This window comes from Pseudophryne corroboree, chromosome 12 (assembly GCF_028390025.1).
Source record: "Pseudophryne corroboree isolate aPseCor3 chromosome 12, aPseCor3.hap2, whole genome shotgun sequence".
NCBI classification, from domain to species: domain Eukaryota; kingdom Metazoa; phylum Chordata; class Amphibia; order Anura; family Myobatrachidae; genus Pseudophryne; species Pseudophryne corroboree.
The window spans coordinates 81,170,871-81,196,380 of NC_086455.1; the positions used below are offsets into that span (position 1 = coordinate 81,170,871).

The 25,510-nt window shown below is 47.0% G+C and overlaps 1 protein-coding gene and 1 long non-coding RNA gene across 2 annotated transcripts in view; one reads left to right on the forward strand and one right to left on the reverse strand.

Annotated features, from left to right (window-relative positions):
• LOC134980739 (uncharacterized) overlaps positions 1-25,510 on the forward strand; it is a 148,509-nt gene that overhangs the window by 89,363 nt on the left and 33,636 nt on the right. The window lies entirely within an intron of this gene.
• HIF1A (hypoxia inducible factor 1 subunit alpha) overlaps positions 1,009-25,510 on the reverse strand; it is a 155,334-nt gene continuing 130,832 nt past the window's right edge. The window contains exons 11-15 of the mRNA XM_063947699.1: positions 24,075-24,197; positions 23,336-23,712; positions 16,014-16,122; positions 3,463-3,589; positions 1,009-2,354 (exon numbers count right to left, since the gene is read on the reverse strand). Of these exons, the coding sequence (XP_063803769.1) occupies positions 2,203-2,354; positions 3,463-3,589; positions 16,014-16,122; positions 23,336-23,712; positions 24,075-24,197 (888 nt within the window). The 3' untranslated portion in view covers positions 1,009-2,202. The remainder of the gene's footprint in view (positions 2,355-3,462; positions 3,590-16,013; positions 16,123-23,335; positions 23,713-24,074; positions 24,198-25,510) is intronic.

The following is a 25,510-nucleotide window of genomic DNA, read 5'->3' on the forward strand; positions in this document are numbered from 1 at the left end:
TAAATCCTTTTCTTTTAGTCCGTAGAGGATGCTGGGCGCCCGTCCCAGTGCGTACTGTATCTGCACTCATTGGGTATGTTTACACACATGGTGTGTTGTGTTTAAGTCAGCCTGTTGCGGACGATATTCAAGCCATAGCATGCGTTAGGCTGTTACTGGTTGTGTTTACGCACATAGGTTGTGTTACGTTTTAGGTCAGCGTATTGCTGCATATTCTTCATGCCGTCGGCTGGTGTTCTATTGAATGCCACGTTCTGCGGCTTACTGGAGGTGTGAGCTGGTAAAATGCTCACCGTGGTTTAGCAATAAATTCTTTCCTCGAAATGTCCGTCTCCCTGGGCACAGGTCCTATAACTGGAGTCTGGAGGAGGGGCATAGAGGGAGGAGCCAGTTCACAACCCTTTTAAAGTCTTAAAGTGCCCATGTCTCCTGCGGATCCAGTCTGTACCCCATGGTTCTTGAAGCATCCCCAGCATCCTCTACGGACTAAGAGAAAAGGATTTACTGGTAGGTATTAAAATCCTATTTTTTTTTTCTTTTTTGAACTTTCATACTTAACGATCCACGTTGACTACGATTGGAACGGTAATCATTCGCTCGCCATGCGAGGGGACACGGTGCACTAATTGGGGTTTCCGGTCACTCTACGAAGAATACGACACAAAAACAAACCTCATGTCGACCTTTTGCCCTGTCGACCTACCACATGTCGACCTAGAAACCCTGTTGACCTTCCATCCCAGTCGACCTAGTGACTGTCGACCATTAGTGGTCGACCTAGATACTGTCGATTTGATGATCCACACCCCTGAGAATTGCGGTGCGCTTCATGAAATATGCTGTAGTTATTTGGTGCTCTACACTGGTATTATACAAAATATTTAAAATGTGCCCTCGCGGACTGTTTACCTTTTAATGGAACAATGGCACCCAATAAGTCACCCAGTGTGTAAATGAACACACTCACTCATTAAGACTTGAAGGCCTAATTGACACAAGAGACATTGCTATCATGTGTGGCCTGGTCCACGTATGTTTATTGATGTAATAAAATACAGTTAGTGTTAGATCCAACCACAAATAGCAAAAAGGATAAATGGAGAAACATTTTGCACATACAAATCACACTGAGCAGATACTGAAAGTAACTACTACAACCTCCGGGGGGAAAAAAAATATAAAAAAAAAATAACCCTTACGTTTCTAAAAAGTAGTCTTACAAATTTAACTTTATATGAAAAGAAAAAGAAAAATAAGAGGATGTTGACAGCGGAGAAAGTGCATAAAATCAAATACCATGTAAACTGGATGTACTATACAGTTCTGCTAGCAATACATGATTTTTTTGAAGTTACTACAAGTAGGCAGCAGACTATAGATTTCATATAGTTATACAATTGGCATGGATTCTCACAACTACAAGCAAGGAATTTGCATTGTCTTCTAACGTGAAGATTCCCTTTCTAAAAGAGAATATACAAAGTGATTTTGAGTTGACCAGTTTAGAATCCTCTTCGAACCATGTGGTGATTAAATAGTTTTTAAATCTCTGCCGTTACATTGCATTAACAAGTCTATATAAAATGTTTAACAATGGTATACATCAGGCCTTAACATGATAAGAGACAATATAAACTAAAAAGAATCCAACACAAAAAGATACTTTTAGAAACTAAATTTTAAAAACGTATAATATTGCGCAAAGAACTGCTGGTATTTTTTGTTTTCTTAAGAAAATATATATTGTGCGACTGACTACAATGCACCGCTGCTAAAGCGTTCTTTCTTGTGCATAACAACATAGGAGATGTAAGGACAACACTTAAATCACAGAAAAGCTAAAATTCTGTTGGAATAACAATGAAAATATAGATGAATAAATTTGGACTTAATTTCTGTGACAATTTCTATCAAGCATGAACAAAAATAAAACAGAAGGTGCGTATTAAAACTTGCGTTGATATATATTTGTATGAAGAATATGTATCTGGATAGATAGTTCTAGAAGAGATTTGTACTGTAAAATAAAAAATATAAACCCAAAACATGGAGAGGACAGGAGAGCAGGGCTGGAATCGAAATGGTGCTAACTGAAGTTGTGCGGTCTTGTAGACAGGCTGCTAATATCAGGTCTAGAAAATATAAATACACGCTTTGGGTGGAGAAGGTTCACAAGTGTCCAGAAGTAGAACAAATTAAGAATCAGTTAGCTTGATCGAGGGCCTTTAATAAATCCTCTCCCTGTAGTAGGTTCCGGTTTCCTTGTATGGGAGCGTTCACTTCGCAGTCATAACCGGTTAGCTGAGGAAGCCCAGAGCTATCCAATGACTGTCCAAGCAATCGACTGGCCATATCTACAAGTAAAAGAACGAAAAAAAAACTTAGAACCATCATAGCTACAACATAACATGTTGAAGGTGGACATTTTAGTTACAAAATGGCAAAAAAAACCAAGACAAAACACATGTACAGCACAACAATTTCCTGAAACCTCTCCACAGTAAATCGTTAAGCCTCCAAGGATTCCACAGGAACAGGTTATTGGATTACTTATCCTAACCACATATTGCAATTTCCTTTGTACGTAAGTGATGAAAAAATGCACGCCAGTACAATATACACACAGAGTCAAACGGGATCAGGAGAAATTGGTATAAAATGACAGATAAGTTTACAAACTCTACACACAACGTAAAACACGAGGCAACTTGCAATTGAGCATACTGGATTACGTACACAATATTTGTACAGTAAAGTTCAATTTTTTTGCCTACAGAGTGCACGTACAATATTCTGTAACGTTTGCATAACTACACCGTACGAACCCCATAAATACAATTTTTTTTCTGAAATAACAGCAAAACATGTAGTAGCTTACCTACTAAGATCTAGACTGGATTGACAGAAGATTAAACCCAATTTATGGATTTCAGCAGATTTTATAGACAAAGGGCCTAATTCAGTAAGGATTGCAAATTCCGCCATGTTCTCAATCGCGGCAGCTGCTGTGACGTCACGCGGCAGCTGCTTGTGACGTCACGCAGGCGCCGTGATCACGCCCCCGACAAGCCTCTGTTTGGCCGCCTCCGCGCTCCTTTCCCAGACGGAGCGTAGCGAGGGCGGTGTGGCACGAACGGAGGGCAGAGGAGGCCAAACAGAGTCTTGTCGGGGGCGTGATCACGGCGGGTGCGTGACGTCACACGCAGCCGCCGCGATCGAGAACATGGCGGCGGGACTAAGCTGCGCCAGCAGGAGCCATCCTGACTGACAGGCAGAGGCGATCACTGCAGTAAGTGCGGGAGCATGCACAGGACGGGCACTGCACATGCGCCCGCATCTTTTTCTCAATATTTGCGGTCGGATCGCACACTGTGATCCAACCTCAATTAGGCCTAATATTCTGTAGATTTATGGCTAAAATATGGAAGACAAAACGGAACTGGACACTTTCTCTTTTTTTACCTGTGGACAATAAGAGGATTGTTCTTTGCTCCGCACCAGTTGGCTTTTCAAGGTCTGAACCTTTTACACGTTTCCACAAGAGAGAAGAACTTGGCCCTGGGTCAATATTTGTTTGGAATAATGCTTCCTGAAAATGAAGAGGATGAATAAATTAATACAATTTTAGAAATATGCCTGACATTAAAATAAATTCACTGTAAAGTGCACATAAGAGGCATCTCGTAACTCAAGTTACAGTGACATAACGTTGCTGTAAGGGCAGTGCCATGAGGAGCAGGCCATATGTATAACCCATGCTTTAAGGTGGCTGATAGCACGGAAACATCTTCCAACCAACTTCTTTCACAGGTGATCACCAAAGCCTCTGACAGCAAATGTGGGTGACAGAGTGCCTTGCAAGAGGACAGGGGTGGCCCAAGACTTTCCTCAGGCAGCATTATATTTAGGACTGCCACTGGGTATTATAGTGTAGATGCTATGAGTAGTGAGAACTAGATATACATTGATTAAGCTGGACATACATTGGGGGTAATTCCAAGTTGATCGCAGCAGGAAATTTTTTAGCACTTGGGCAAAACCATGTGCACTGCAGGGGGGCAGATATAACATCTGCAGAGAGAGTTAGATTTGGGTGGTTTATTTTGTTTCTGTGCAGGGTAAATACTGGCTGCTTTATTTTTACACTGCAATTTAGATTGCAGATTGAACTCACCCCACCCAAATCTAACACTCTGCACATGTTATATCTGCCTCCCCTGCAGTGCACATGGTTTTGCCCAACTGCTAAAAAATTTCCTGCTGCGATCAACTTGGAATTACCCCCATTGAACGATATTTGTTCCAACTTGGCTGATTGACAACTATTATCGCTCAGTGTATATTGCAGCAGTAATAATTGGTCAATGCTGAAAAAAAAAAAAAAAAAGTAGTTATAATTTTGATTATCTCGATCGTTTTGCCGCTTTCATTCATACATCACTCAATACATGAAGGGACTACTAAATAGTAAAAAATCAGCCCATCGCACACGCAGATCAGATTGTCTGCTTACTCATTCAGTGCATGGCCAGCAAGAAACAGATTTTTTATTTTTTATTATATAGCACGACATAAGAAAGGCACCCTGTAATCTGCAACACTGCCACGTTAATATTTTGTCTTTTCCATTTTACAACCTTGGGAGCCCACTATTGTAATGAATGTGTATAGCAAGCATTCAACTGCAGCAGAAGTGGCACCTGCAGGCTAAAAGCAGGAACTGCATGGCAGCTTTTCCTTGTGCTGAGGGGGCACAGACCAATATAGAAATATAAAATAAATCTACTAATATATAAAATATAAATCTACACATATTGTTCCGTCAATGGTTACAAAGCAAATGTATGTGACATGATAAAGCAGTCTAGAATTTGCAATGTATTGTGGGAAATTCAGACTCCAATAGATACGGACAATGATTATATCCAGTGGCGTCACTACAGGGGTGTGGCCACAACCGGGTGTCACCTGCTGAGATGTGACCCCAAAATGCCGGCTCGTCCTCAGTGACAGGAGCCAGAGGCTGCACTGTAACATTAGAGGCAGCACCCGACTCCTGTCAGTATAGGAGCCGGCACTGTAGCCACAACAGTCTCCGGGGTCAGTCCGCATCTCCCAGACCCCCGGAGTGACGCTGCACATGGAGCCTCCTATACCGCATCAGGTGTCAGACAGGTAAGGAACACCACTCATTATAATTGCTTTAGAGCGGAAACGAGTTACTGTTCTCTTATTATACAGTATATTTCACCTGCCCCAAACAATTTTTCTGTGAAACATTTCCACTTCTGATCAGTTCTTCATATTTATTTTAACATATCTGAATGTAACATCCATCATTCGGCAGTTTAGTAGTCCTTTATATGCAGTCATTTTGTGGATTGAATGAGAACACAGCTTATTAATTCAGTAGGCTTTAGGGCAGGGTTTCTCAAACTCTGTCTTCATGGAACTCAATGTGTGTACACACGGTGAGATTTATCCTTGTGATTTTGACTATATAGTCGAAATCGCAAGAATAGTTAGTGCAAATCACAGTGTTAGGCAGCTTGCAATACCGATGCGCACTCCCGCGGGATCAGTATCGCAAGGAAAGAGACTGTGCAGGCAAGTCAGTCTTGACTATATACTATCCAGTAAAAAGTATAGTCAAAATTGGCACTTAGTCACAATCGAAAGTACAGATAGTCAAAAACGGTGCTGTCTGGGCTCTGGGGAAGTTCAGGGGAAATAGCATAGACAAAATCGGAGATAGTCAGTATCTCACCGTGTGCATGCACCTTAACAGTGCGTTTTCAAGGTATCCTCAGGAATAAATACCACCTGTAGATCTAGTGTGTCAATCAATGAACACACGAGTTTCAGCTAAATGATCTGGAAAACATGCACTGTTAAGGTGCATACACACGGTGAGACATGGACTATGCGATTTCTCTTGAACTCCCCCACAAGCACTGATTTTGACTATTTGTACTTTCGATTTTGACTATACTTTGTACTAGATCATGGGTCTTCAATCTGTGGCCCTCCAGCTGTTGTGGAACTACACATCCCAGCATACTCTGCCTTAGCTTTAGCATGCCTTAATAGCAAAACGGTGGCAGGGCATAATGGGATGTGTAGTTTCACAGTAGCTGGAGGGCCGCAGGTTGAAGACCCATGTACTAGATCAGGCATGTCAAACTCATGGCCCTCCAGCTGTTGTGAAACTACAAGTCCCAGCAAGCTTTGCCAGTATACCTTCCACTGATCAGCTGATAAAGCATGCTGGGACTTGTAGTTTCACAACAGCTGGATGACCATGAGTTTGACATGCCTGTGCTAGATAAAACACTATGGGGTATATGCAATTGCGGTCGAATTCCCGAAATTGTCGAAAAACGGGACTTTTTCGTCCCAAAAAAAAATAAAAAATAAAAATCGACAATGCAATTCTGTACTTTCCGTCAAAAAAACGGACTTTCAAAATTCGACTTTTTGAAATTCGACATTTGTCAAATTCGACTTTTCTGCAATGGTACAAATGCGGCAATTCGACAAAAGTATATTCAATTGAAGTTTGGAAATTCGACAACAGTGCTTTTAGACAGTAAATTCGTCATTTTCAATCCGCCACACTTTGGTGGGTGAATCTAATAAAAAAAAATTTAAAACATGTTTTTTTTGGTGTTTTTTTTATTGGTAATAGCATATCTATTTATATTAGAAGGGATTAGGTACTTGGTTTGTCTTTTTGGGAGGCACAAGTATTATTTATATATTTGTAATTTTTTTTTTTTTTTTTTAGATGGAATGGTAAAATCCCGGAAAAAAATGGCGTGGGGTCCCCCCTCCAAAGCATAACCAGCCTCGGGCTCTTCGAGCCGGTCCTGGTTCTAAAAATCCGGGGGGAAAATGGACAGGGGATCCCCCGAATTTTTAAAACCAGCACCGGGCTCTGCGCCTGGTGCTGGTGCAAAAAATACGGGGGACAAAAAGAGTAGGGGTCCCCCGTATTTTTTACACCAGCATCGGGCTCCACTAGCTGGACAGATAATGCCACAGCCGGGGGTCACTTTTATACAGTGCCCTGCGGCCGTGGCATTAAATATCCAACTAGCCTTTCCTGGCCGGGGTACCCTGGGGGAGTGGGGACCCCTTCAATTAAGGGGTCCCCCCCCCAGCCACCCAAGGGCTAGGGGTGAAGCCCGAGGCTGTCCCCCCCATCCAAGGGCTGCGGATGGGAGGCTGATAGCCTTGAGAAAATGTAAAGAATATTGTTTTTTCCTGTAGTACTACAAGTCCCAGCAAGCCTCCCCCCGCAAGCTGGTACTTGGAGAACCACAAGTACCAGCATGCGGGAGAAAAAACGGGCCCGCTGGTACCTGTAGTACTACTGGAAAAAAAATACCCAAATAAAAACAGGAGACACACACCTTGAGAGTAAAACTTTATTGCACACCTGCCGACACACACATACTTACCTATGTTGACCCGCCGACTGCCACGTCTCTTGATCCGACGATCCGGGGTACCTGTGAATCAAATTATACTCACCTCAATCCAGTGTCCAGATATAAATCCTCGTACTTGGCAAAACAAATAAACGCACACCCGGACCAGCGGACTGAAAGGGGTCCCATGTTTTCACATGGGACCCCTTTCCCTGAATGCCGGGACCCCACGTGACTGCTGTCACCGAGGTCCCTTCAGCCAATCAGCGAGCGCAACGTCCTGGCACTCTGCTGATTGGCTGCACGTCTGAGCTGTCAGACAGCGCCTCGCAAAGCCTCTCCATTATACTCAATGGTGGGAACTTTGCGTCAGCGGTGAGGTCACCCGCGGTCAGCGGCTTACCGCGGGTAACCCCACCGCTACCCGCAAAGTTCCCACCATTGAAAGTAATGGAGAGGCTTTGCGATGCGCTGTCTGAGGTCACACGCGCATACAGCCAATCAGGTGAGTGCAACGAAGTAGCGCTTCCTGATTGGCTGAAGGGACCTCGGTGACAGGAGTCACGTGGGGCCCCGGCATTCGGGGAAAGGGGTCCCATGTGAAAACATGGGACCCCTTTCAGTCCGCTGGTCCGGGTGTGCGTTTATTTGTTTTGCCAAGTACGAGGATTTATATCTGGACACTGGATTGAGGCGAGTATAATTTGATTCACAGGTACCCATAATCGTCGGATCAGGAGACGTGGCAGTCGGCGGGTCAACATAGGTAAGTATGTGTGTGTCGGCAGGTGTGCAATAAAGTTTTACTCTCAAGGTGTATCTCCCCTGTTTTTATTTGGGTATTTTTTTTCCAGTAGTACTACAGGTACCAGCGGGCCCGTTTTTCTCCCGCATGCTGGTACTTGTGGTTCTCCAAGTACCAGCTTGCGGGGGAGGCTTGCTGGGACTTGTAGTACTACAGGAAAAAACAATATTCTTTACATTTTCTCAAGGCTATCAGCCTCCCATCCGCAGCCCTTGGATGGGGGGGGACAGCCTCGACTAGTTGGATATATAATGCCACGGCCGCAGGGCACTGTATAAAAGTGACCCCCGGCTGTGGCATTATCTGTCCAGCTAGTGGAGCCCGATGCTGGTGTAAAAAATACGGGGGACCCCTACTCTTTTTGTCCCACGTATTTTTTGCACCAGCACCAGGCGCAGAGCCCGGTGCTGGTTTTAAAAATACGGGGGATCCCCTGTCCATTTCCCCCCCGGATTTTTAGAACCAGGACCGGCTCGAAGAGCCCGAGGCTGGTTATGCTTTGGAGGGGGGACCCCACGCCATTTTTTTCCGTGTTTTTTCCCGTTTTTAAAAAAAACGGAACAAAATCCGTCAAATCGGCCGTTTTTCGTCAGCGGGACTGTCGAATCCGTTTTTTATTGCATATGGTCAATTTCGGCACCCACTTGCCGAAATTAGACTGTCGAATTGTGTCGAATTGAAAAACGGCCGAAAAATTGCAGCAATTCGCCGCTAATTGCATATACCCCTATATAGTCAAAATTGACTTGCCTGCACAGTCTATCTAGTCTTGCGATACCGACCCCGCAGGAGTGCGCATTGGGATCGCAAGCTGCCTAACAGTATATAGTCAAAATGGGGATTTTTGTTTACTTACCGTAAAATCTCTTTCTCTGAGTCCATCTGGGGGACGCTGCGCCGTTACTTGTGGGTTAGAGGTGTGTGGTAGTGGAGATTGGCACAGAACTATCAAAAGCTGACTCCTCCCCCCTCTAACCCCTCCCATCTCCTTCCTGCTCAGCCCTGTTCAGTTAACGTTTAGCCAAGCCAAAGGAGATAGACCAGAATAAAAAATTAACCAATTAAACCAGACAAACTATGGGAGGGATCGCAGCGTCCCCCAGATGGACTCAGAGAAAGAGATTTTACGGTAAGTAAACAAAAATCCCCATTTCTCTGTCCTCCATCTGGGGGACGCTGCGCCGTTACTTGTGGGATTTCCCAAAGCAAGCTAATGAGAGGAGGGAGACGTTGACGGCATAGCCGTCTGTAAAATACGACGCCCAACAGAGGCAGTCTCCAAACTAAAAGTATGAAACCGGTAAAACTTTGTGAACGTATGGACTGACGACCAGGTCGCCGCCCTGCATAGTTGCTCAACAGATGCACCACCGCGAACAGCCCAAGACGCTCCAACTGCTCTAGTCGAATGAGCCCTAATTGAGTCAGGAACCGAAACGTTTGAGGACACGTAAGCCTGTCTGATGGCCGAAGTTACCCAACGGGCCACAGTGTTCTTAGAGGCAGGCCAACCTCGTTTGGGAGCATCAATCAATACCAGCAAGGAATCCGTACGACGGAAAGACTCCGTGCGAGACAAATAAATACGTAAGGCCCGAACAACATCCAAGAGAGCCAAATGGGAATCCTCCCCCTGAGAAGATGACGGATTAAAAGCTGGAAGAACGATGTCCTGATTTAAATGGAATGCTGAAACAACCTTTGGAAGAAATGAAGGTTTTGTCCGCAGCACCACCCGATTTTCATGAAACACTAACAAGGGTGGCCTGCAAGAAAGAGCCGCCAACTCAGACACTCGTCTAGCTGAGGCAATCGCCAAAAGAAAAACAACTTTTTGTGTTAGATAACGTAGTTCCACAGATTCTAGAGGTTCAAATGGAGACTTTTGAAGAGCCTTAAGTACCAAGTTTAAATCCCAGGGAGGAATCGGAGGAACAAAAGGTGGTTGAATTCGAAGTACCCCCTGCAGGAATGTTTGAACCTCTGGAATGATTGCTAATTTCTTTTGAAAAAGGACCGACAAGGCCGAAACCTGACCCTTCAGGGAAGAAAGTTTTAAACCTTTGTCAAGACCCTCCTGGAGAAAGGAGAGCAGGCGAGGAAGTCTAAACAAATGCGGAGTCAAGTTCCTTTTCTCGCACCAAGCAATGTAAATACGCCATACTCTATGGTAAATGCCAGAAGTCACCGGCTTTCTAGCCCGAATCATTGTCTGAACAACCGCACAAGAAAGGCCCTTTGCCTTCAGAATGTTGGATTCAAGAACCAAGCCGTCAAAGCCAGCAGATTTAAATCTGGGTGGCGACAAGGTCCTTGAAGAAGAAGATCTGGTCGCAGAGGGAGGCGCAAGGGATCTCCGACGACCATGCTGCTTAGAAGAGTGTACCACTGTCGGCGCGGCCAATCCGGAGCCACCAGAATTACTGCAAGGCCTTCTCGCCGAATGCATTGGAGTAGACGTGGGAGCAGTGGAATTGGTGGGAACACGTAACCCAGCTGAAATTGCCACGGAGCTGTTAGTGCATCGATCAGAAATGCTTGAGGATCCTGAGTTCTTGATCCGTAAACCGGAAGTTTTTTGTTGAGGCGTGACGCCATCAGGTCTATGTCTGGCATTCCCCAGCGATCCACTAGAGAAAGAAACACTTCCTGGTGAAGTTCCCATTCTCCCGGATGAATCGTGTGACGACTCAAAAAATCTGCTTCCCAGTTTTCGACTCCCGGAATGTGAATTGCTGAAATCACGGGAATCCAATGCTCCGCCCACGTGAGAATCTGAGCAACCTCTCTCATTGCGGACCAGCTGCGAGTTCCTCCCTGTTTGTTGATGTAAGCCACTGCCGTGGCATTGTCGGATTGCACCCGAACTGGATGGCCCTGCACCATGGTCTGAATCCGAATGAGAGCATACCGGATCGCTCTCAATTCCAGAATGTTGATTTGTAGTTTTGACTCTTGATTGCTCCAGCGCCCCTGTAAATGATGAGTCTGGAACACTGCTCCCCAACCGCTGAGGCTTGCGTCCGTGGTTACCATCATCCAAGACCAGACCGTGAACGGCGCACCCTTCCTCAGATTGTGACTGTGAAGCCACCAGTAGAGCGACTGACGAGTTCTTATCGACAAGCGTATCAACTGCCGTTCGAGACGTGAATCCGTCCGAGTCCAACAGTGGAGAATCTGAGCTTGAAGAGGTCGGGCGTGGAATCTGGCGTATGGAACTGCCTCGAATGAGGATACCATCTTGCCCAGTACCTGCATGCATCTGAGGACTGATACTGCCGGCAATTTTAACAGGGTTCTGATTCTGGCTTGTAAGTCCTGAATCTTGTCTGTAGGAAGAAACACCTTCTGGCTGTTGGTGTCGAATAGAAGACCCAGAAAAACCATTTTCTGTGACGGGAGTAAAGACGACTTTGGAAAATTGATTATCCACCCGAACGACTGTAGAGTCTCTATCGTTAGACGCAGGTTCTGATTGAGAATCTCCGGTGACGGGGCCTTGATCAACAGGTCGTCCAAGTATGGGGTGATGTTGACCCCTTTGCAACGGAGAACTGCGACGACATGACCCAGGACCTTCGTAAACACCCGGGGAGCCGTGGAGAGACCAAAGGGAAGGGCCCGAAACTGAAAATGCCACGGACCTACTGCAAATCTCAGAAGGGATTGATGTCCTGTCCAAATTGGAACATGTAGGTATGCGTCCTTTATGTCTATTGAAGCCAAATATTCCCCTGGCTCCATGGCTGCGATAATGGAGCGAATGGATTCCATCCCGAATTTTTGGGATGAAAGGTACGGATTGAGAGCTTTTAGATTTAGAATGGGTCGAAACGAACCGTCCGGTTTGTCTACGAGAAAAAGACCCAAGTAAAAGCCCCGACCTCTCTGAGGAGCTGGGACCGGAAGGATTACTCCATTTTGTAATAATGTTGCTGTTGCCTGAAGGAGAGCTTGACGTCTGGAGGGGTCGTCTGGGAGAGGTGTGACAAATAGTCGGGCTGGGACTGCCTCTTCGAAATCCAACATATATCCTCTGGAAATGACCCCTATTATCCACCGATCTGGTTTCGATAGGAGCCACACTTCCCTGAAGCGAAGTAAACGAGCCCCAACCTGTATTGATCCCTCCAGAGGGCCCGAAGCGTCATGCCTCAGGCTTGTCGGCAGGCTTACTGGCCGGTCTGCGAGTAGCCTGAGCTCCTCTACCTCTGAATGATCCCCTCCGTGGAAATCTGGAGAAGGGTCGAAAGGACTGGAAGTTACCTCTGCCCTGCGTACGAAAGGACCGAAATCTTGTAGGCTTTGGTTTGTTAGGAGCAGACGGAAGGAAAGGGCTCTTTCCTCCCGTAGTATCTGAAATTATCTTCTTTAACTCTGATCCAAAGAGAAATTCGCCTTCAAAAGGAACTGCCGTCAAGGTCTGCTTTGAGTCCGAATCAGCATTCCAAACCCTAAGCCAAAGAGATCGTCTTGCGGATACTGTTAAGGCAGAAACACGGGACTGTAGCGCCACCGAATCCAATAAGGCTTCACCCACGTAAGTAAGGGCCTCAGAAATCTGATCTGCTAATTGAATGGCCTCCGACGGATCGTCTGACTGCATCCCAGATACAACCTGTGCAAGCCACTCATCAACGGCTTTAAGCACCCAGGCACTCGCCAGAACTGGACGGAGAGAGACACCTGATAAGGAAAACATAGATTTTAGTAATGCTTCTATCTTCCTATCGGTAGAGTCTTTTAAAGTCACAGACTGTACTGACGGAATAACCGTAGCTTTTGCTAAATGCGAAATAGGGGCGTCTACCTTTGGGGCAGTTTCCCAAAATTTTGTATCCTCCTCTGTAAAAGGATATAGAAATTTTAACTTTTTAGGCGCCTGGAAACGGGAATCCGGTTTTAGCCAGGGTTCTTTTAAAATATCCGCAAAGTGCGAGTAAGAAGGGAAGGCAGTAACCTGTCTCTTCTGTCGTTTGAAGAAAGAGGAAGAAGTCTCGGCTACTGCCTCATCCTGAATATTAAGGGTCTGACGAATGGCTTCTATTAGCAGCCTCACACCTGAACTAGTAGATAAATCCTCATCTTCCCAAGCCGAATTTTCGTCCCCTTCAGGATCTACCTCCCCTTCTTCCAATGGAGATGTCAGAGTATCTAACTCCTCTCCCGGAAATGCAATAGCGGGCAACGGCTGTGTTCGCTTAGAAGCCGCCGAACTACTGGCCGAATTTACAAATTTATTTACAGACTGAGTCAAATCAGTGAGACATTTTCCCATATTCTGGGCCCACAGCGGTTCCACCTGAGTCTGGGTCAAAGCTGCTTCCGACCTTGACTGACGCAAATCTGAAATTGCATCCACCATGGCCTTGACCCAAGGGGGCATTGACTGATCTGTGGATCTGGCCTGCTGATCTGCCGCTGGTGCACCCGAGCATGATGTACAGAGGGTCCCTGCATCAGCACTCCCCTTAGCCAGCTTTGTGCCACATTGTGAACATGAGAAATAAACCACTGAGGTTGTTTTTCCCTTTGTAGGTTTCTCTGGCTTGCTGGTCATCCTTTACTCTGGTGTACTATGTCCCCCAAGTTTGTTAACAAATATCTCTGAGGTTCAAATCCACTAGAATGTGCTTATGTTAATATGCTGCTTTAGCCCACCGGACTAGAGGAGACACTGTGATCCCCCCCCCCTTTTATACTTGCGGTTTTATGTAATCCCCCTCCGTAGCACAGCGTCCCCCTGTCTGCAGGCAGAGAAGATGGCGCCGTGACCAGCAGCGCGCGCGCGCGGGCAGAGCTGAGCGGGAAGACGGCTCTGCCCGCCTGACGTCACTCCTCTCACTCTCCGTCAAAACCGGAAGTTCGGCTCCCGTGCGCCGCTACACAGAGCGGTTGTCACGGCAGCAGCAGTAACGGTCCAGGGAGTGAATAACACCCTCCCGGACCTAAACACAGTCCTCCACCTCACATTTCACCCCAGATCAGCCTCCGTGCTGTCTGTGGATGGTCGCGCGCTCCGGGGGGGGGGGGGGGGGGGGGATTGTGTATGTCCCCAATAAATTCCATTAGCAATAGGAAAATAGGGACAGCCCAATACTGTCAATGACAGATTGTGGCTGTCCTGTACCTGATGCTGCTTTCTTCTCTCTCTCTGAAGGCCCCAGTGACCAAGGTATAGTGGCCTCCATGCAGCAGTCTGGAATGGGATACTAACCCCTTCCACTGTTATACCTGTCACCTGTAAACAGGGACTAGGTATTTGTGAAAGAAGAAATAAAAAATCTAAAGAGAAATAAAAACTGTGTCTGTACTCCACAGGCACAAAACTAAAACTGAACAGGGCTGAGCAGGAAGGAGATGGGAGGGGTTAGAGGGGGGAGGAGTCAGCTTTTGATAGTTCTGTGCCAATCTCCACTACCACACACCTCTAACCCACAAGTAACGGCGCAGCGTCCCCCAGATGGAGGACAGAGAAATTTAAAGCAAAGATCTCACCGTGTGTACACACCTAAGGTTCAATGAGAAGCTGGTTTGAGAAACACTCCTATAGACACCACTGGTGCAATGAGGCCGCTAGTGTACGTGAAAGCACATGCCTATTATCAGTCCTAACCACAAAATAACATACATAATTGTGGGTCTAATCAGTGCAGTAACTGTATACTAAAATGCAGGGGTAGACACGTTTTCTAAGTGTAGGAGCCAGACACCCCCCCACCAAAAATAAAAATAAACTCCCCACAAAAAAACTAACCGAAACTCCCCTCCCCAAAGCAACATTACTGAGCAGCTTCCCCAACCCCACCCCCAGGCAAACCAACCCCCACGGCAACACCAGCCATGGGGATTCCCCCTGGCATACCAGCCCTCTACATCCACACTGCAGTGCGGCTAACTCCCAGGCAAACAGCAAACCCCACCCACATTAATAAGCAGCTAACCCCCACACAAATAAGGGTCTACCTTCAGGCAAACAACCACTCTGCAGCCTCCCCTGGGCAAACAATCCCTCATAACCTGTGGCCACATCACTACCCCTCCGTAGCCGCAAGCCCTGGCCACGCATAGAACCTCTTTTTTGGAGATCTCTATGCAGCCGGAGTTTAGAAACAGCAGATGGAGCAGGATGGGACAGAAGGCACAGCAGACGGAGCAGGATGGGACAGAAGGCACAGCAGACGGAGCAGGATGGGACAGAAGGCAGAAGGCACAGCAGACGGAGCAGGATGGGACAGAAGGCAGAAGGCACAGCAGACGGAGCAGGATGGGACAGAAGGCACAGCAGACGGAGCAGGATGGGACAGAAGGCACAGCAGACGGAGCAGGATGGGACAGAAGGCACAGCAGACGGAGCAGGATGGGACAGAAGGCACAGCAGACGGAGCAGGATGGGACAGAAGGCACAGCAGACGGAGCAGGATGGGACAGAAGGCACAGCAGACGGAGCAGGATGGGACAGAAGGCACAGCAGACGGAGCAGGATGGGACAGAAGGCACAGCAGACGGAGCAGGATGGGACAGAAGGCACAGCAGACGGAGCAGGATGGGACAGAAGGCACAGCAGACGGAACAGGATGGGACAGACACTCGGCACATGCACTCCCGTGCAAGAAATGGGCGCCGCAATACAGGAAAATCTCCGTTGGGGCTGAAAAGGATCTTCTTCCTCCCTCCAAAATCTGGTAGCCAGGCAGCAAAATCTAGAGGCCATGGCTATCTGGCCCCTGGGATTTGTCGAGCCCTGCTAAAATGTAAGATGTTACACTTACGATTCCCACTGCTTGAAACAGATTGCTATCACTTTCGATTTTACGTTTTCTCTGCACATTATGTAATGCAATCATTTTAGGATTTAATTCCTCATCCAGGACTGCAGGTCTGTAAAACAGAAGACCCATATTTGTCAAGAGGCACGTAAATGGTTAAATGCAATTACCAAAATGTTATTGTTTGTATTACTTGAAGAATCTAGCATGTAGTACTACAGGTTGAGTATCCCTTATCCAAAATGCTTGGGACCAGAGGTATTTTGGATATCGGATTTTTCCGTATTTTGGAATAATTGCATACCATAATGAGATATCATGGCAATGGGACCTAAATCTAAGCACAGAATGCATTTATGTTTTATATGCACCTTATACACACAGCCTGAAGGTCATTTTAGCCAATATTTTTTATAATTTTGTGCATTAAACAAAGTGTGTCTACATTCACACAATTCATTTATGTTTCATATACACCTTATACACACAGCCTGAAGGTCATTTAATACAATATTTTTAATAACTGTGTGTATTAAACAAAGTTTGTGTACACTGAGCCATCAGAAAAAAAAAGTTTCACTATCTCACTCTCGCTCAAAAAAGTCCGTATTTCGGAATATTCCGTATTTCGGATATTTGGATATGGGATACTCAACCTGTATTAGTATTTACATGAAAATGTCTTACATGACAAGATTCAGTTTTGTACATAAGGCAACATTTACCCAGTATGTGTTATTCCACAGCTATAGCTCGTTCTGCTGCTTTGTTTATTTCTCTAACGTCCTAGTGGATGCTGGGGACTCCGTAAGGACCATGGGGAATAGACGGGCTCCGCAGGAGACAGGGCACTTTAAGAAAGAATTAGGATACTGTGTGCACTGGCTCCTCCCTCTATGTCCCTCCTCCAGACCTCAGTTTGAATCTGTGCCCGGACGAGCTGGGTGCACCTTAGTGAGCTCTCCTGAGCTTGCTAAATAGAAAGTATTTTGTTAGGATTTTTTTATTTTCAGAGAGATCTGCTGGCAACAGACTCTGCTACGTGGGACTGAGGGGAGAGAAGTAGCCCTACTAAATGCGGATAGGTCATGCTTCTTAGGCTACTGGACACCATTAGCTCCAGAGGGATCGAACACAGGAACGCACCCTTGGTCGTCCGATCCCAGAGCCGTGCCGCCGTCCCCCCCTCGCAGAGCCAGAAGCCGGCGTGAGAAGCAAGACGACGTCAAAAGCGGCGGCAGAAGACTCCAGTCTTCATATGAGGTAGCGCACAGCACTGCAGCTGTGCGCCATTGCTCCCACATTAAACCCACACACTCCGGTCACTGTAGGGCGCAGGGGGGCGCCCTGGGCAGCAATTAGAGACCACTTGGCAAAGTGGCATATATACAGTTGGGCACTGTATATATGCATGAACCCCCGCCATTATTTTACACAAAATCGCGGGACAGAAGCCTGCCGCTGAGGGGGCGGGTTTCTTCCTCAGCACTCACCAGCGCCATTTTCTCTCCACAGCTCCGCTAAGAGGAAGCTCCCCAGGCTCTCCCCTGCACATTCACGGTAGAAAGAGGATAAAAAGAGAGGGGGGGCACATACATTTAGCGCAAAATCAGTATGTACAGCAGCTACTGGGTAAACACTAAGTTACTGTGTGATTCCTGGGTCATATAGCGCTGGGGTGTGTGCTGGCATACTCTCTCTCTGTCTCTCCAAAAGGCCTTGTGGGGGAACGGTCTTCAAATAGAGCATCCCCTGTGTGTGTGGGGTGTCGATACGATTGTGTCGGCATGTTTGACGAGGTAGGCTATGTGGAAACAGAGCGGGTACAAATGAATGTGGGGTCGCCGCCGACACCCGATTGGATGGACATGTGGAAGGTTTTAAATGATAATGTAAATTCCTTGCATAAAAAGTTTGGATAAAGCTGAAGCCTTGGGACAGTCAGGGTCTCAACCCATGCCTGATCCTACAGCGCAGGGGCCGTCAGGGTCTCAGAAGCGCCCACTATCCCAAATTGTTGACACAGATATCGACACGGATTCTGACTCCAGTGTCGATGGCGATGATGCAAAGTTGCAGCCTAAAATGGCTAAAGCCATCCGCTACATGATTATAGCAATGAAAGATGTGTTACACATCACAGAGGAAAACCCAGCCCCTGACAAGAGGGTTTATATGTATGGGGAAAAAAAAAGGCAAGAGGTGACCTTTCCCCCTTCACATGAGTTAAATGAGTTATGTGTTAAGGCTTGGGAATCTCCAGATAGAAAACTGCAGATTTCCAAACGGTTGCTTATGGCGTATCCTTTCCCGCCAACGGACAGGTTACGCTGGGAATCCTCCCCTAGAGTAGACAAAGCTTTAACACGCTTATCCAAGAGGGTAGCCCTGCCGTCACAGGATACGGCCACCCTAAAAAATGCTGCGGATAGAAAGCAGGAGGGTATCCTGAAGTCCATTTATACACATTCAGGTACCCTACTAAGGCCGGCAATTGCGTCGGCCTGGATGTGTAGTGCTGTAGCAGCATGAACAGATACCTTATCTGAGGAACTTGATACCTTGGACAAGGATACTATAGTACTGACCCTGGGGCATATAAAAGACGCTGTCCTATATATGAGAGATGCCCAAAGGGACATTAGCCTACTGGGCTCTAGAAATAAATGCAATGTCGATTTCTGCCAGAAGGGTCCTGTGGACTCGGCAATGGACAGGCGATGCAGACTCAAAAAGGTACATGGAGGTTTTACCTTACAAGGGTGAGGAATTGTTTGGGGACGGTCTCTCGGACCTGGTCTCCACAGCTACGGCGGGAAAGACCAATTTTTTGCCATATATTCCCTCACAACCTAAGAAAGCACCGTATTAACAAATGCAGTCCTTTCGATCACAAAAAGGCAAGAAAGTCCGAGGTGCGTCCTTTCTTGCCAGAGGCAGGGGTAGAGGAAAGAAGCTGCACAATACAGCTAGTTCCCAGGAACAGAAGTCCTCCCCGGCTTTCTCTAAATCCGCCGCATGACGCTGGGGCTCCACAGGCGGAGCCAGGCCCGGTGGGGGCGCGTCTCCGAAATTTCAGCCACAAGTGGGTTCACTCACAGGTGGATCCCTGGGCTATAGAGATTGTGTCTCAGGGATACAAGCTGGAATTCGAAGTAATGCCCCCCTCACCGTTACCTCAAATCGGCCCGGCCAGCTTCCCCCATAGAGAGGGAAATAGTGTTAGCTGCAATTCACAAATTGTATCTCCAGCAGGTGGTGGTAAAGGTTCCCCTCCTTCAACAGGGAAGGGGTTACTATTCGACAATGTTTGTGGTACCGAAACCAGACGGTTCGGTCAGACCCATATTGAATTTAAAATCCCTGAACATATACCTGAAAAGGTTCAAGTTCAAGATGGAATCGCTCAGAGCGTTCATCGCAAGCCTGGAGGAGGGGGATTTTATGTTGTCTCTGGACATAAAGGATGCTTACCTTCATGTCCCCATTTATCCACCTCATCAGGAGTACCTCAGATTTGTGGTACAGGATTGTCATTACCAATTCCAGACGTTGCCGGTCTGTCCACGGCACCGAGAATATTTACCAAGGTAATGGCAGAAATGATGGTGCTCCTGCGAAAGCAAGGAGTCACAATTATCCCATACTTGGACGATCTCCTCATAAAGGCGGGGTCCAGAGAGCAGTTGCTGATCAGCGTAGCACGCTCTCAGGAAGTGTTACAACAGCACGGCTGGATTCTAAATATTCCAAAGTCGCAGTTGATTCCTACGACTCGTCTGCCCTTCCTGGGCATGATTCTGGACACAGACCAGAAGAGGGTTTATCTCCCGATGGAGAAGGCTCAGGAGCTCATGACACTGGTCAGAGACCTATTAAAACCAAAACAGGTGTCGGTGCATCGCTGCACGCGAGTCCTGGGAAAGATGGTGGCATCATACGAGGCCATTCCCTTCGGCAGGTTCCATGCGAGGACCTTTCAATGGGATCTGTTGGACAAGTGGTCCGGATCACATCTTCAGATGCATCGGCTGATCACCCTATCCCCCAGGGCCAGGGTCTCTCTCCTGTGGTGGCTGCAGAGTGCTCACCTTCTCGAAGGCCGCAGATTCGGCATTCAGGACTGGGTCCTAGTGACCACGGATGCAAGCCTCCGAGGGTGGGGGGCAGTCACACAGGGAAGAAATTTCCAAGGTCTGTGGTCAAGTCAGGAGACTTGCCTTCACATCAATATCCTGGAACTAAGGGCCAAATACAACGCCCTACGTCAAGCGGAGACCCTGCTTCGCGACCAATCGGTGCTGATTCAATCAGACAACATCACCGCAGTGGCTCATGTAAACCGCCAAGGCAGCACAAGGAGCAGGGTGGCGATGGCGGAAGCCACCAGAATTCTTCGATGGGCGGAGAATCACGTACGAGCACTGTCAGCAGTGTTCATTCCGGGAGTGGACAACTGGGAAGCAGACTTCCTCAGCAGGCACGACCTCCACCCGGGAGAGTGGGGACTTCATCAGGAAGTCTTCACGCAGATTACAAGGCGATGGGAACTGCCACAGGTGGACATGATGGCATCCCGCCTCAACAAAAAGCTACAGAGGTATTGTGCCAGGTCAAGAGACCCTCAGGCGATAGCGGTAGACGCACTAGTGACACCGTGGGTGTTCCAGTCGGTTAATGTGTTCCTCCTCTTCCTCTCATACCCAAGGTGCTGAGAATCATAAGAAAAAGAGGAGTGAGAACAATACTCATTGTTCCGGATTGGCCAAGAAGGACTTGGTATCCAGAACTGCAAGAAATGCTCACAGAGGACCCATGGCCTCTGCTTCTAAGACAGGATCTGTTGCAACAGGGGCCCTGTCTGTTCCAAGACTTACCGCGGCTGCGTTTGACGGCATGGCGGTTGAACGCCGGATCCTAGCAGAGAAAGGCATTCCGGATGAGGTTATTCCTACGCTGATAAAGGCTAGGAAGGACGTGACGGCTAAACATTATCACCGTATATGGCGAAAATATGTTGCTTGGTGTGAGGCCAGGAATGCCCCTACAGAGGAATTCCAGCTGGGCCGTTTCCTTCACTTCCTACAGTCGGGAGTGACTTTGGGCCTAAAATTGGCGTCCATTAAGGTCCAGATTTCGGCCCTATCCATTTTCTTTTAAAAAGAACTGGCTTCTCTTCCTGAAGTTCAGACGTTTGTAAAGGGAGTGCTGCATATTCAGCCCCCGTTTGTGCCTCCAGTGGCACCTTGGGATCTTAACGTGGTGTTGAGTTTCCTGAAATCACACTGGTTTGAGCCACTTAAATCCGTGGAGTTAAAATATCTCACGTGGAAGGTGGTCATGCTATTAGCCTTGGCTTCGGCTAGGCGTGTGTCAGATTTAGCGGCTTTGTCACATAAAAGCCCCCATCTGGTTTTCCATATAGATAGAGCAGAATTGCGGACCAGTCCACAATTTCTGCCAAAAGTGGTGTCATCTTTTCATATGAACCAACCTATTGTGGTGCCTGTGGCTACTCGTGACTTGGAGGATTCCGAGTTACTAGATGTAGTCAGGGCTTTGAAGATTTATGTAGCCAGAACGGCTAGAGTCAGGAAAACTGAGTCGCTGTTTATCCTGTATGCATCCAACAAGCTGGGTGCTCCTGCTTCAAAGCAAACTATTGTTCGCTGGATCTGTAACACGATTCAGCAGGCTCATTCTGCGGCTGGATTGCCGCTGCCAAAATCAGTGAAAGCCCACTCCACAAGGAAGGTGGGCTCTTCTTGGGCGGCTGCCCGAGGGGTCTCGGCATTACAACTTTGCCGAGCGGCTACTTGGTCAGGTTCAAACACTTTTGCAAAGTTCTACAAGTTTGATACCTTGGCTGAGGAGGACCTTGTGTTTGCTCATTCGGTGCTGCAGAGTCATCCGCACTCTCCCGCCCGTTTGGGAGCTTTGGTATAATCCCCATGGTCCTTACGGAGTCCCCAGCATCCACTAGGACGTTAGAGAAAATAAGATTTTACTTACCGGTAAATCTATTTCTCGTAGTCCGTAGTGGATGCTGGGCGCCCGTCCCAAGTGCGGACTTCTTCTGCAATACTTGTATATAGTTATTGCTTAAATAAGGGTTATGTTATGGTTGCATCAGGGTTTATCTGATGCTCTGTTGTTGTTCATACTGTTAACTGGGTATGTTTATCACGAGTTATACGGTGTGATTGGTGTGACTGGTATGAGTCTTGCCCTGGATTCCAAAATCCTTTCCTTGTACTGTCAGCTCTTCTGCGCACAGTTTCCTTAACTGAGGTCTGGAGGAGGGACATAGAGGGAGGAGCCAGTGCACACCAGTATCCTAATTCTTTCTTAAAGTGCCCTGTCTCCTGCGGAGCCCGTCTATTCCCCATTGTCCTTACGGAGTCCCCAGCATCCACTACGGACTACGAGAAATAGATTTACCGGTAAGTAAAATCTTATTATTTACAGAAACATTTCACAATGCACATAAAGTCATGCAACAGGCACAGATTAGCACCCTGGTATAAGCAGGGCTGTTCTGGAAGTAACACGCAGCCCTGAAATGGAAAGCCCACCTCTCTCACATGTACCATCTATGTATAGTATCGTGGACAGACACTGCTTGCCGATACCATTACTATTAGTAAACACGGCACTGGGAGGCTAAGCAGCCCATTGTATTAATAATCCAGAACCCAGACAAGCCCATTGCATTTTAGGCACACCAAGCCTTCTGTCAAATACCCGAGTTCCAGTACAGATCTAGTCACAATTCCTTTAACTCTGCCAATACAACAAGCTGCTGCTACATCCTAAGACCCCATAAAGGCTCAGCTGTCATTCAGAGGCTGAATAAAACCTGCTGAAATCGCTATCAAATGTGAGATGAACTGCAATTTTGCAGTTAATTTGCTGGCAGTTGGGATCCCGTCGGGCAGGATACCGACGCACAGGGGCTATTCCTAGTCTTAGGTGTCCACGACACCCACAGAATGGGAACAGAACCTGTGGCGAGCCCGCAAGGGGACTCTTTGTGCTCGCCTCACTGCCAGCATACTGGCGGCCAGGATGCCGTTGTCTGTGTACTGACAGCAGGCATCCCCGGCCGTCTGTAAATCCTACCAAACCCTTCCAATGGTATGCAAATGAAGGAGTAAAATGACTAAGGTCTTCAGTTACATTAGCTCAAATGCCGCAAAATGGTTAAGCCTGGCTTCTTTACCATCAATAAAACCCAAAACACAATCCCATATGATAATTGGTCATGGTTATCCCCTTAATGGATATACTGATTAAAGAAGCATGTGTTCATCTCAATGAATTACCTTTTAGTTAATGGAGCAGGTATATTTGGAGTTCCGGGACGGGACCTGTCCTTTTCTACTGTTTTATCTATCCGTACAGGAGAACATGTGCGGCTGCGGTTTCCATTATATGGTGAGGCTGGGGCACTCGGGATCTCCTTCATCCCTCGTGCTGGTGACTGGACAATGATGGTTTTTGGGTCATTCATTGCTTCAGTAGTGATTGGCTTTAAGTCAGCAGTGGTGGGAGCGGTGGACGGCTGAAACAGATTGGTCATAATTCCTAGAGGCTGCACGGATTCACTCTCTAAGGCAGAAAGCTGGTCGAAGCTTCTCAGCTGGAAGTCATCATCCATTGGGATGTATGGAGCCAACATTTCCAAATCCAAGTCCGTTTCCTGTAATAAATTAAACACATTCTTTAGTACATTGCCTGGACCAAGTTTATTATGTAAACCACCATTATATGGTTCAGCTAAACCAGAGAAAATGTTTCCTATACTCAATTATTGTGTTACATTGAACAATATTTCTAAGAGTTATTTCAACGAACTCCCACCGAGAGGACAATAAAAGTCAGAATAGAAGGATTTTGCCAACACAGGTTCTGCAGCTCCCTGAATCTGACACTGGCACTGGCTGAAAGTGACATTGAATCATGTGCGCTTGGGGCACAGACAATCCGAATACCAATGAAATACAGTATGTCAGCATGAACGTAGGACAACACTCCAGGTACACTGCCAGTAATGTATAATACCTGTGTAGAGAATGGAGTCTTTGCTTCTGTGTCTATAGCAAAAAGTTTCTCTACCAAGTCCATCTTGAACTCTCTGGAAAATTCACCATCAACCTCAAAACAATACTCGGCGGGGGTACCGGGCTGCAGAAATAAAAAGACACGAGTGACTGCTTAATAAAAAACCAATAGCACATTAATTGTTCAGTCGCTTTCTAAATGTGAGAACGTTTCGTTAGGTCACCATTTATAACCCACAATTAGCAAAGGAACAGAAAAACCATCTGCAACAGTTAATATAGAATATATATATATATATATATATATATATATATATATATATAAATAAATAAATAATATGAGTACCAATAAAACAGTATGGAGTTTTAGGTTACCCTTCATAATCTAGCTAACCCCAAACAAGGTTAACTGCTTTCCTCTTGTTTATGTTCTATAGATTAAACCACAATTAAAGCAACAGGAACAATAAGAAAAGGCCAAAACCCACTATATTACTATCATTTCTCTTGCGTCCTAGAGGAAACTGGGGTCTACATTAGTACCATGGGGTATAGACGGGTCCACTAGGAGCCTTGGGCATTTTAAGAAATCAATAGTGTGCACTGGCTCCTCCCTCTATGCCCCTCCTACCAAACTCAGTTTAGATAATGTGCCCGGAGGAGCCGGTCACGCTCGGGAAACTCCTGAAGAGTTTTCTGCATTTATTTTCTGTTTTATTATTTTCAGGCAGGTCTGGTTGGCAACAGACTGCCTGCTTCGTGGGACTTGGGGGGGTGGGGTGTGAATGGCCTAACCTCCCTAGGGTTAATGGTCCCATTCCCCGCTGACAGGACACTGAGCTCCCGAGGGTCCTATTCGCAAGCCCCACCTCGGGGAGCATACAGACCCGCAGCACGCCGCCACCCCCAACAGAGCCAGAAGAGTGGTGAGTAGGTGGCCGGCGTCTGTTAGCCAGCTGTGATGGCGGCATTAGGGTAGGAACACAGCGCTGCATGCACGCTTTGTTCCAAGCTTCAGGTACACTGTAGTGTCCGCTGTGCAGGGCGGCTGGAGCCACTACTATTACCTGCAAAACTGGCACTATTACAGGGGTTCTGATCCCATACAGACATGCTTCCACACCTCAGCCAGTATAAAGACCGGGAAGACCGTGCGCCATTACGGGGGCGGGGCCTTCACTATGAGCGGATCCAGCAGCTCACCAGCGCCATTTTCCCTCCGCAGCTTTACAAAGGCAGCCTGTCAGGGAAGCGCAGCTCCTCCAAACGGACTCCAAAGCACCTCAGCGGTACCAGGGGGTCATAGAAAAGGGGGGGGGGGTTGAGCAACAATTTGGTGTACTAAGCCCTATTAAGGGTACTAAGTTTGCGACCCAGCTAAGTTTAATCTTTAGCTATAGGGGCGCTGTGTGGCTGGCTCCACTGTACTCTGACTCC